This window comes from Natrix helvetica (genome assembly GCF_964273705.1).
Source record: "Natrix helvetica genome assembly, chromosome: 12".
NCBI lineage: Eukaryota > Metazoa > Chordata > Lepidosauria > Squamata > Natricidae > Natrix > Natrix helvetica.
This window is the reverse complement of record NC_138556.1, coordinates 14,001,986-14,014,503: the sequence shown is the minus strand read 5'-3', so window position 1 is coordinate 14,014,503 and position 12,518 is coordinate 14,001,986. Positions and strand designations below refer to the sequence as shown.

At 43.0% G+C, this 12,518-nt stretch overlaps 1 protein-coding gene across 3 annotated transcripts in view; it reads right to left on the bottom strand.

Moving 5' to 3' along the window:
- The window catches only part of CEP152 (centrosomal protein 152), a 34,464-nt gene that overhangs the window by 10,304 nt on the left and 11,642 nt on the right, over positions 1-12,518 (bottom strand). For 2 of the 3 annotated variants that reach the window (XM_081964560.1, XM_081964558.1), the window contains 10 exons: positions 11,645-11,736; positions 11,276-11,436; positions 10,187-10,376; positions 6,932-7,039; positions 5,483-5,613; positions 4,437-4,565; positions 4,183-4,318; positions 2,795-2,974; positions 1,805-2,050; positions 2-133 (listed from right to left, as the gene is read on the bottom strand). In XM_081964560.1, coding sequence (XP_081820686.1) covers positions 2-133; positions 1,805-2,050; positions 2,795-2,974; positions 4,183-4,318; positions 4,437-4,565; positions 5,483-5,613; positions 6,932-7,039; positions 10,187-10,376; positions 11,276-11,436; positions 11,645-11,736 — 1,505 coding nt within the window. The remainder of the gene's footprint in view (position 1; positions 134-1,804; positions 2,051-2,794; positions 2,975-4,182; positions 4,319-4,436; positions 4,566-5,482; positions 5,614-6,931; positions 7,040-10,186; positions 10,377-11,275; positions 11,437-11,644; positions 11,737-12,518) is intronic. The other variant, XM_081964559.1, reaches the window with a different exon arrangement.

Sequence of the window (12,518 nt, the reverse complement as noted above, 5' to 3'; positions counted from 1 at the left end):
CCTTTTCTGCTGTGCTGATTTCAGATTCCTTTTCCCACTTTGCTTTGGCTAGATTCAAGTGATTTCTGTACTCCTCAAGATCCGTAAGTTCTTGCAGCCACAACGCCCGAGCTTTCGTCAGAGCCAATTCCACCTACAACGAGTAAGCCAAGGTCAGGAAGAAGCCATTCCCACAAGAAAAAAAGAAAAAAGAAAAAAGAAAAATCAAGTTTCAGGTCGGTTTCAATTAAAGGTAGCCCTCGACGTACAACTCCTAATTGAGCCCAAAATTTCTGTTGCTTAGTGAGATGTTTGTTAAGTGAGTTTTGCCACATTTTACAACCTATCTTATCGCATTTGTTAAGCGAGTCACTGTGGTTTTGTTAAGTTAAGGATACGGCTGTTAAGTGAACCTGGCTTCCACATTGACTCTGCTCATCAGCAGGTCAGAAAAGGAGATCCATTGCAACCGTCATAAATATGAATCAGTGGGCAAGCATCCCAATGTCAATGGGATGTTGCAAATGGTCAAGTGTGAAAAACAGTCCCAAGTCACCTTTTTCAGGGCTGTTGTAATTTCAAATGTTCACTAAATGAACTGTTGTAACTTGAGGATTACTTGCAACGCACATACAGTTTTGTTGCTTTGTTAAGTCAAGGATGACTTTAATTGTTTTTTTTTTAGATTTAGTCCTAAAGCAATTAGTTCTGCAGGATACTTCCGCTGACGGCTGGCTGTCAGCAGTTCAATTCTGACCGGCTCAAGGTTGATTCATCCTTCCGGGGCCTAAAATGTAAAATGAGGACCGTTGGGGGCGATATGCTGACACTGTAAACCAGGGGTGTCAAACTCAACGCTTGGGAGCCAGATTTAGCCCATGGGATGCTTAGATCTGGCCTGTGGGAAAGGAAACAGCAAAGGAGTGGCCCATGCGAGCAAAAATGTCAGGCCTGCAGTGGTTCCTTTTAGGATCTTTGGCCTGCCACACTAATATTCCTTTCTACTATGCTTTTCATTAGTGGGGAATTGGGAGGGGGAATAGTAAGGAGTAGAATGTGTTGTTGTGAAAATAAAATTCCTTTCTAGAAAGCCGAGGTCATCTTTTGTTCTCTACACTTCTGAGCCTGACAGGGACTGGATGGGCGGAACTGCCAGCATGGCAGTGGAAGATTGGACCATGTGATGGGTTTGTGGGTGTGGGGGTAAAATCTTGAACTTTCAACTGGGTGGGAAAAGCCGGGAAGCTTTCAGATTCGGGTTTCCCACAGATGTGCCAGCATGTCTCTCTTAATAAATTGGAACTTTTGAGGAATACTTTGCCTTGGACTCTGATTTAATTCTGGATGATATTTGGAACGCTGACAAAAAATGGAGCCCCGTTTTTGCTGGCAGAAGGTTGCAGGATGCTGTCGTTGCCGCCGAAAACGGAACTCTTGAGGGCCATGGGCAACCTTTCTGAGCTCCGTTTTCGCTGGCAGAGTATTCTGGAGGCCATTGTAGCCAAAAATGGAAGCTCAGCCACCCATTTTCGCAGGCAGAGCGCTTGGGCCACCATTAGCACCCCAGACACGAGTGGCATTGAGTTGGCCATGTCCATCCTGCCCCCCCCCCCCCGAGGTTAAACACAACCCTGGTGCAGCCCTCAATGAATTTGAGTTTGACATCCCTGCTGTAAACCGCTTAAGAGTGCTGCAAAGCACCGTAAAGCGGTATAGAAATCTAAGTGCTATTCCTATTTACTTCATATGTCACCGATTCACCTTACGCATGTTTTGGTTTTATCTGGAGCCCCATAAAAATAAAAGGCGCACGTCCGCCTGTCACCTGAGTGGAAATGCTCTCGTGATAGTTCGCTTCGTGTTCCCTCAAGGACTTTTCCTTTGCTTTCAGAGACTCCCGAAACGACACGGTTTGCTCCTCTACCGCCTCTGCAATTAGCTGGCTCAGGGTTTCCTCCGTTTGGCTACCGTGATCTTTGAGTTCTACTGCTGCTCTCTTGGTCTCCTCCAAAGCCTTGGCCAGTCGTTGTTGCCATTCTTTTTCAACTTCATGACAAGCCTGCTCTTGGCTCTGCAGGGAACAGAAGACTGCGCTAAACCAAAGATAAATTCCTTACGGGAAATTTTGGCGGCGGGGAGAAAAAAACCCTAAACAAAACAAGGAGGCTTGTTGTTTTTTTACCTAGTTAAGCAGAAGGAACAGGAGCTGAATGCTGAACTTGCACAGAGAAAGGATTGAGATGTTCTCAGAGAATACTGGCAAAAAATTAAGTAAGGGGTCCTTGATACTCTCTGAGCTTGCTTGTTTTCTTGCAGACTTTTCATTACCCAAACTAGGTTAACATCATCAGTGCTAGTAAAAAAACATCCCCGAGTTTCCTTGAAATCAGAAGGATACCCATTTTATACTAGTAGAAGCTGAATTATCTGTGCCACTGAACAAGCTATGCTTTTAAAACCCAGGAATAAGCTCTTCAAGAGGAGTGGTGCACTGGCCTAGAGGTGGAGCCCTCACCTCACAATCAGGAGGTTGTCAGTTCGATCCTAGGTAGAGGCAGATATTTCTCTCTCTGGGCACAATGAGAATATATCTGCAGAATGTAACTCCGCATTGGTGACAGGAAGGGCATCCGGCCAGTAATCACTCAGCTCCATTCAGTTGCCCAGACTCCACCCCGCAAGGGATTATGGGATTATTAAAAGAGGATGAATAAGCTCTTCAAGAATTTCTACACAACCCCACTCACCCACCCAAGTCTCTGTGAAACTACACTGGAGGCTCTCATTTAGGGTAGAAGTAGGAACCTCAGCACACCTCTTTCTGTTTTTTCTCCCAAATGTTTTTGGCAAGTTCCACTTCACTGTCAATACGCTGCTTTACGTCGGTTTCTTTTTCCTTCTGCCATTGGTTCTTCATAAGTTCCATGGAATTCTTGTATGTTTCTTCTAGTTCGTTCTTTAGTCTGTTCAAAGAATCTTCCTTTTCCACCAGTAGCTGTTAACATTAAGAGTAGATGTTAGGGCATCATCCAGATAAGAGGTTGTGTTGATTAAAGAGGTAAAAAGTAACCACCTCTTGCAGTTCCCCTCATTGCACAAATTTCTTACTGTGTATGTTAACGTACTCTCTCTTACTAAAAAAAACATTTATTTATCCTATTGAAGTGGGATGTATGATTACACTAGAAGACCTGGTGGTGCAGTGGTTAGAATGCAGTATTGCAGGCTTCCTACAGCCTGGCTTCCCAAAAGCATGAAGCAAACTCGTTGTCTCGACAAAAACCCCTTTTATTAATTGACTGTAAATTCTGCTCATTCACATCCAGCAAAGTCTTTCAAGGGAGGATTTACAGTCACAGACCTTATCTGGCTTGGAGAGCTGATAGGCCGATATCTGCAAAACGTGGCAAGGAGTCTCAGAGAGTCACGAGCCAATTAAGCGAACTAATTGTCTCCTGCAAACTCCACTCCCCTTCCGCTCCTCTTTTATTTCCTCTGGGAGGGGCCCTTCATCGTCCACCTGTGGCCTTACTCCCAAGTCGACTCCTGTTCTTTAGCTGTTCCCTTCGTCTGGCATCTCTGCACATGCGCACACTGGGAACAGGCTCCAGCTGTTCCTCTGCCTCATTGATGTCTGACTCTGAAGGCAGCTGATAACTCAAAGAGCTCTGGCCCCCTCTCTGCCTCCGACACAGAGCCCTCATCACAGCCTTCCCCAAACTCCAGGACTGGCCCATCTTCCTCCCCAACCTCCTCACTGTCCGAATCTGCTGCCAGCTTTGCTGGCGGATCACAACAGCGTTCAATTCAGACTGGCTCAAGGTTGACTCAGCCTTCCATCCTTCCAAAGTCAATAATAGCAATAGCACTTAAGACTTATATACTGCCCCATACTGTTTTACAGCAATCTCTGGGCAGTTTACAGAGTCAGCTTATGGCCCCCAACAATCTGGGTCCTCATTTTACCGAGCACGGAAGGATGGAAGGCTGAATCAACCTTGAGTTGGTCATGATCGAACTCCAAGCTGTGGGCAGAGTTTTCTTCCAATACTGCATTGAAACTACTGCGCCCCCAGGGCTACCAAGTGCAATCATAGTTCCCGCTAATTAGGAAGAGGTAAAGATTCCCAGGGCCATCATTTAATCCTGCTATTTTGCAACTGTTCTCTCTGCCATAAACGAAGGTCGTTTGGACCTCTCTACCTTTCCCTCCCTCTGCTGCTGCTCTTGTTCAAATGCTGCTTTCAGAAGGGCGGCCTGCCCATCTTTCTCCTTGCAGACGGCGAGGTAACATTCTTTCACTACAATCATCTCTTTGTTCAGGTCATCGATGTCCAACCTTGGAGAAGAAGACAAAAACATGACATGGAAGACGACGTCCGTCAGGACAAGAAACCTCCATGGAGGATAAACCTATTTCAGATGTTTCCGTTTTAACTGTTCCAATACATTCATACTTTAACTGAGCAATGTTCTCTTCGTAAGCGTGGATGAGCTTCTCTTTCTCTGCAGCATGTTTTCCTGCAGTCTCCTCAAGCAGCTTTTTCTTTGTGTCTTCGTAATGTTGGTGGTAGGTTCTTTCACACCTGGAGGAGGAAAAGGAAACACTGAATTTATTGCTTGGAAAAGTCCAGGGCTTATAGGTAAAGGTTTCCCTCGCACATATGTGCTAATCGTTCCCGACTTTAGGGGCAATACTCTTCTCCGTTTCAAAGCCGAAGAGCCACCGCTGTCCAAAGACGTCTCAGTCAGAGGTAGCATTCAGCAAGTTCTGATCAGTTCTGGAGAACCGGTAGCGGAAATTTTGAGTAGTTCGGAGAACCGGTAAATACCACCTCTGACTGGCCCTACCCTATATATTCTCTGCCTCCCCAGTCCCAGCTGATCGGGAAGGAATGGAGATTTTGCAATATCCTTCCCCTGGAGTGGGGAGGGAGTGGAGATTTTGCAGTATCCTTTCCCTGGAGTGGGGAGGGAATGGAGACTTTACAGGATCCTTCCCCTGCCACGCCCACCAAGCCACGCCCACAGAACCAGTATTCAAAAAAACTGAATCCCACTACTGGTCACGCCTATGCTAGGGATTCGAACTGCTGAACTGCTGATCTTTCTGTCAACAAGCTCAGCCACTGAGCCACCGCCGCCCCGGTCAGGGCTTATAGGATAGTATAAATGAAGCTTCACCGGCCACATGTATCCAAATCTGAAGAGCACGGTACATAAAAGGTAAGTGTATTATGATAAAGACACTGTCGCTCAGTTAACCACCGAAAGTTCTCCAGAAGAGCTTCTGTTTTACCAGCCAGAGGTGGTATTTGCCGGTTCTCCAAACTACTCAAAATTTCCACTACCGGTTTGCCAGAACTGACTGAATGCCACCTCTGATCTTAAGCCACAAAGACCATCATTACTTACATTGTTTCCTCCAAACAGAAAAACAGAAGGTAATTTAAGATCAATAAAGACCACTCCACATTTACTTCAACTTTCCCTCCCAAGTCACCTGTCGAGGGCTTCTTGTTTATCCCGATCGGAGTCTTGGATCATTTGCCTCATTTGACTGCACAGGTCTTGATTGGCATTTTTCAGGTGCTCCTTGCCTTCCAGAAGTTCCTGAATACGTGCATTATGGCTCTGACGAAAGAGAGAGAGAGAGAGAGTATTAAACATGACCTCATATTTTATTTCTTTGAAACATATTTCCAGGCTGCTGCAATCGTTTTTGGCAGCACGCAGGTTGTGTTAATATGGCATTGCACTCCAACGCTTAATCTTTCTGGCTTTTAAGAATTACGTATTATAAACAACATTATCAGACCCTTGAGACGGGACAGAAAAATTCGTAAGATTCCTATCTAGGCCATAGATGCAAAAACAAAAGAAAAAAGAATTACAATGAAGAAAATAAGCAGCGGTAAAAAAAAGTTTTTAGAAAATGCATTTCTCTTTAGGGAGTGCGTAATATGTCTCTTAAAACAAGCCATTATTCATTCTATGTGTGTTGCATAAAAATGGCCCTCAACATCAGAGATAGCTCATATTTTTTTAAAATGTGTTAGAAAGAAAAGATGCTTCAGACTCCTGATTTTTATTGCTACCATCACTTAACACAGTTCTCTGCATACACAATATAAGGCAAATCAACATTTTCCAAGTTGTGACCCGTAATGAATCGGAGAGTTAATTTCATGGGTTTCTAGCCACATAGCTATCTAATGTTGGGTGGAACTTCAGCTTGGTTAAGGACTCTCCAAAGCACCTGAGGGCAGGATAAGAAGCAACGGGTGGAAACTAATCAAGGAGAGATCTAACCTAGAACTAAGGAGAAATTTCCTAACAGTGAGAACAATTAACCAGTGGAACAACTTGCCTCCAGAAGTTGTAGGTGCTCTAACACTGGAAAGTTTGAAGAAGAGATTGGACAACCATTTGGTGTAGGATTTCCTGCCTAAGCAGGGTGTTGGATTAAAAGACTTCAAAGGTCCCCAACAATCCTGTTATTCTATTGGTTTTCCAAGGACTGTTATGAATGCCTTTCAACAAACAGGCATTTCTGTGCGTAGGGCTGTCAAACTCCCAGCCCGCTGCATCACGCGCTGGCCACACCCCCTGGTTTAGCAAGTCCCAATATGTCACATGAGGCAGCCGTGACGACGTGAGTTTGACGCCCCTGGAGTAGAGGATGCTACGATTTTCGTGAGAGGGACACTTAAGGCCTATCTTTGTGAATTGTGGCTTTCTCTCAGTTTTCATTCGCTCTGAAGATGTCACATGTGGTCCACTTGCTGCTCTTTAGTTTACAGAAACTAATTAACCTTAAACAGATTTGTCTGATTTTTATAAAGACAAATCCTCTCGTTTTATCTTCCCTCCCAAATAGGATCACGGCATGGGAGTATCTTATCCAATCAGACACTAATGATAGTTCATCCTGAGACATGAGACAAAGTACCTCAATCTCCTCTTGCAATTCCTGGTTTTCCTTTTTGAGCCTCAGCATTTCATCGGAGGAGCGACAATCAGTGGAATCAGATGGACTCTCCATGTTTTTCCCTTTGGCCTAATATAAAATGGAAGTTCAGAGAATACTTGTTACTTCTTAGCTGAAGTCACTCCCTCATCAGAAGGCATTTTATACAACCAAGAACCTATTATAAAAATGTATACCGTCCCACTCCAATTTATAGGAGATGGTAAAGATAAGAAAGCATTTGTTGTTGTTAGTTGCTATGTCATGTCCAACCCATTGCGACCCCATGGACAACGTTCCTCCAGGCCTTCCTGTCCTCTACCATCCTCTGGAGTCCATTTAACCTCATGCCAACTGCTTCGGTGACTCCATTCAGCCACCTCATTCTCTGTCCTCCCCTTCTTCTTTTGCCCTCAATTGTTCCCAGCATGAGGCTCTTCTCCAGGGAGTCCTCCTTCTCATTAGGTGGCCAAAGTATCTGAGTTTCATCTTCATGATCTGGCCTTCTAAAGAGCAGTCAGGGTTGATCTCAAGCTATCATTAGGCTGTGTTTCTTTAACTATTTGGTATAGAAGAAAGTTGGTGTTTAATGGAACAAGGTAAGATTAATGGAGGACTGGGCAATATGACAGTGCAATTGTATGTCTTGCTATCTGAGAATAATCTACTCAAGTGTTCTGTCCTATCTCTGCTGCAACAGGGAAAGGAGCAACAAAAACACAGCAAGCAGGATAGAAATGGGTAGACAACTTTTTTTGGGGGGTCTTTTAATGATCCCGTAGTTCCCTGCATCAGGGTGGAGTCTGGGTAACTGAATGGAGCTGAGTGTTTATTGGCCGGATGCCCTTCTTGTCGCCAATGCAGAGTTTTGTTCAGTAGATCTATTCTCATCGTGCCCAGACAGAGAGAAATATCTGCCTCTACCTGGGATTGAACTCACAGCCTCCTGATTGTGAGGCGAGAGCTCCACCTCTAGGCCACCGCGCCACTCCAAGCCCCTGGAGATAAATCTGTGTCCAAAACAATCCCATTTTATTGGATGGCTGATCATATGCGAAACCCCAAAGGACAAATTTGTGGGTTAAATAAATTCCGCACCACTCAGGAATGGGTAGCGTTCAAAAATGCTCCAATGGTACAACAGACAAATAGGGATCTCTAAAGCTGAGTAGTTTTACCTCTAGGTCAATATGCCTTTACATCAAGGGTACAGTTTGGACCGCTGTGGGCAGTCAAGTGTAGTCAGCCATATCATACACTAGCCAACTAGGGCAGCCAGCCAAACTACAGCACCAAATAACTATAGCACGAAATAAATCTGTAAGGATATCACATACAGATAGGGGAGTGCAGGTTAGAACGCTGGGCTGATGATCGGCAGGCTTGTGTTCGAGACCCGTTGCTGCCACAGCGTGAGCGAGCGCCCGTCACAGGCTCCAGCTCCTGCTGACTCAGCAGTTCGAAATCAGGTGACCGCGAGTAGATAAATGGGTACCACTTTGGGGGGACAACTTCACAGGGATGCAGAAGGAGCCCCCAACTGGGCGCCCCCTGGCAATGATGATGTTACCAGCAAATCCTTTCATCACAGAAGCACTTTAGTGCTTCCCACATGGATATATTAGTATCATGTACAGATCATAGCTGCCCAAGAAGGCATCTTTGTGAAGAATGAAGAATTACAAGGAAAAACATAGAATGTTTTAACGGGATGTTTGAAGCGTGCTCTAGCTTTCAAAGCACATTTCTCAAGGAAAAAAAAATGAATGTTTATTGCTTACGTGATTGTTGAGTGTTAGCTACTTCAATTATATCTGTCTAATCCCTTGTCATCGTTCTTTTTCTTCCTACAGCTTTCCAAATCCTCTACTACAAGGCTGCTTTCTCTCCGTGAGCTTTCTAAGCTCTGAGTAGAAACTGTCTCCCTCCATCAGATTTTTGGCAGGGAGCGCTTATAAAACAAACAATTACTTAAAAATTCACTTTTTTGACAGCAAACAAAGCAGCAATTTTGTTTCATCACTAATGTTTCTGGGTTTTTTTTACTCAGATGTTAGAAACCTGTGGCTTAACTGAAATTCTCAGCACTCTCATTCAGCAAAGCCAATGGGAGCTTTCTGGAGTTTGAAAGTCAGCAACATCTGGAAGATTTCAGGTTCTCTACAGTAATCTTTTCTTGAGGGATTTCTGCAAGCAGCAGCTTATTCTGCTAACAGCCAACATCCTGTCTTCCAAATATTAATTCACAATTCACTGCAATATTTCTTGCGTATTCCTTATCAAAACAAGTTGTCCACCCAATGCATTCCGAAGTTGTGGTGAAACTTGTATTTTCATCAAAGCTACCCCTGGGGGAAACTGAGACAAAGTCAGTCATAACTGAGCTATGCAAGTACAACGAGAAAAAATGATTAGGTTGGATAAATTGGAAATATCACCCAATCTGGCCAAGTAAAAAAAATTTCTAGCAACTCCAATTCACCACAATCACTGCATTTTGTCCAATAAATTTAAAAAACCAGAGCTAAAGTGCTAACTTTTGAATGTCTATATGAAAGAGAGAGAAAAGGTAATCTTCATTACAGTCTGTAAGGGGGGAAAATTAAGAGTTTGACTGTAAAGGCGCAAAATAAAGTTAGGCCTCAAACGAATTGCCATATGTATTAACAAGCTTAGCTAAAATGATTACTCAAGAATAAAGCAATATTTGCAATCCGCTGTACTAAAGCAATGTATAACATCTATTTGCAAAGAAAGCAGTTTCAGAAGCTATTTTGAATACAGGACATTAAGATATTGAGAAATAAGAGAACTGAAAGCAAGCAGATGGAAGAAGATTTCACATGTACACGCAAGAATGTGCTAACTGATGTGCAAACTGACGGTCAGTAAAAGGAAATTGTAAAAAGTGTGCAGAAAAGTATAAAAAGAGTGTCTTGGGATGTGTTCAAGGCCACTGGCATACCTGTTCCTTGTAAGGACCCAGCTATCATCTCTGGACCTCATTGCAATGGGTTATTGATGTAAGTAATGCTCTGGTGGCTATTCATGTTCCAAATTGCTCATGAAATATACCTCTGAATCTTAAAATAAGAATTTTTATTGTATTTGCTGTCTCCTATTTCCTTTATTGGGGTCTTTTGATAACAGGTCACTAACAGCCACTTTCATAAAATAGAAAATTATATTCCTATTGAAGTTATTGACATGCAAAATAAGTTAACACCTCTCGCATACATTTGGCTTTACCAGCTGCTGCTTCAGTTCTTGTATGGCCTTGTGACAATCTTCAAGGTCGTTTTGCAGTCGAGAAATCCGGCTCCTCTTTGTTTTGTTACTGCTCAGTAAACGCTCCATTTCAACCTTCAGCTCTAAAATTATTTCGTCTTTAGGAAGTCCTTTATCGGTTTCTTTATTCAATGGACAACTGTCAAATATTAAAGATGAGAGAGGTGAGAAGTGAAATCATATAGATTGTATTAGAAATTCTGAACTGTAGAAAATGACTACCTAAGGTTGCACATGAACTACCCCGAATTAAATTTTCTGTTGTTATAATTTGCTTTTCAGCCACACTGAAATCTAATTGTGTTTAGACAATGCACTCATCCACTGCAGAAAAATGACAGTGCTTTCGGATACCAATGATGGTTTCATCTGCTGTGTGAATCTAGCTATTGTAGTTAATTTTTTAAAAAACAAAGTAGAAGCAGCTATGTCTTAACATGATACGTGAACCAGGTCATAACAGGCTTATTTAATTTTCACTTGTGTGAACCCAAACAATTATGGCTGAACAAACCACGATTAAGCATGGAGATGGGGGCAGTTATGTCTTATTTTGATCTAGTACTAGTCTCAAATGAAAATGATACCTATTAATCTATTTGCATGCTATCGAACTGCTAGGTAGCAGGAGCTGGAGCAAGGAACAGGAACTCATCTCGTTGCGCGGAGCTCAAGTCTTATTGTGTTAATTCATTCCATGATGCTTGGAGGAAGTTTCAAAAGAGTGTGTGTGTGTGTGTGTATTAATCAACACCCGAAGTGGCATGGTACTGGATGCTAAGGGCTTAAGAGAATACAACATACCAAAGCTATGCTATAAAGAAAATATGCATACCAAAATGTCTCCCATTTTGTTTCTTGAAGGAGACGCAGTGAAAGTTCTCATGTAAAATTATTTTAGCCTGAGGGAGAGGGGGATCTTACATTATTTGCAAATGCAGCAATTGGAAGAAGCTGAGAAAGTGGACAAATATCCCCTGTGAAAGTTCTTTAATACGTGTTTTGTTTTAAATGACAAGGGCATTAATCTGTAATTACCTCTGTAATCTGGTCTTCTTGCTGATTTGCTTAATGCCCAAATCTACGTACGAATCTGTTAATTCCACATTTAGATTTCCACCTGGATCATTCAGAAACACGCCATGTTTTGCGGCTGATTCATATAGAACAATTTCTTCTTTTAGTTCCTTTATCTCTTCCTATAAGTAGGGATATTCAGTTAGAGTCAGGTAAACGGGAAATAAACTCAATCTCATTTTGAACACTCTAGAATAAAACAGTCATCTGCTTTCCATTGAGCTATATTCTCCAGTGGAGGCATTTCTTCTATGGCACTTTTAATTTTTATACCGATCCACATCAATTCATTCCTACAATATTTAAGAAAAGAAAAAAAAAACTATGAACCTGAAGAGCTTTGTTCATCTCATTGCCTAACAACTGTGCAGAGTGAGCTTGTTGAAGTTGCAGACGTAATTGATTCGTCTCCGTTACTAAGCCTGGAAGGAATAAGAACGAAGGTATGAATATAAGCTAAAAAATATTTAAGAGAAAAAGATACAAGGTCAACGGAAACAGCCTGTTTTCACTCATTTAAACCATGCTCTGGGTTCAAGGAAAGTACAGGGATATTGTAGTTATATGGTGCAAAGGGTCAGAACTTTTTTGTTTCTAGCTCTTGGAACTGTGTAATTTCGTTTTAGCTTATCTCCTATATTAAAATTTAAATAATGACAGAGAAGTAGGTCAAGTATATTTGCTTTTCTTCAGCACAGCGGTCACCAGCTGGTGGTCCACGAGAAAATTTTGGTGGTCTGCAGAAAAATTATTTGCATTTTTCATATTGCACTAAATTAGGGGTCCTCAAACTACAGCCCCCGGGCCAGATACATGCAATGAATGTCTGCAGTCTCCCCCTTCGGGGTCTTTTTGTGTGGAACAGAAGGGGGTAGAAATTCCAACTTGGGGTCTGCTTCAGCCTCCTGGTGCAAGTCTTTGAGCAAGGGCTGGAGGGAAGCGTCACTGGTGGCAAAGAGCCGGAGGGCCCTGGTCCAGTGGGACTGCATCATGGCCTGGAACTGGCTGACCATCTCAGCCCACTGAGCATCCAGGCGCCAGTACCTGGCCTTGCACTCCCGCAGGTCTTTCCTCTGCTTGGAAAGCCTATGCTCATAGTCCTCAGTGTGGTGCTTCTGCTGAGCCTCCTTCTCAGTCCAATCCAATTTGAACTGAGCTGTTTTGCCAACTCTTTCTCCTGGGGGCTGCTTAGCTCCAACAACTG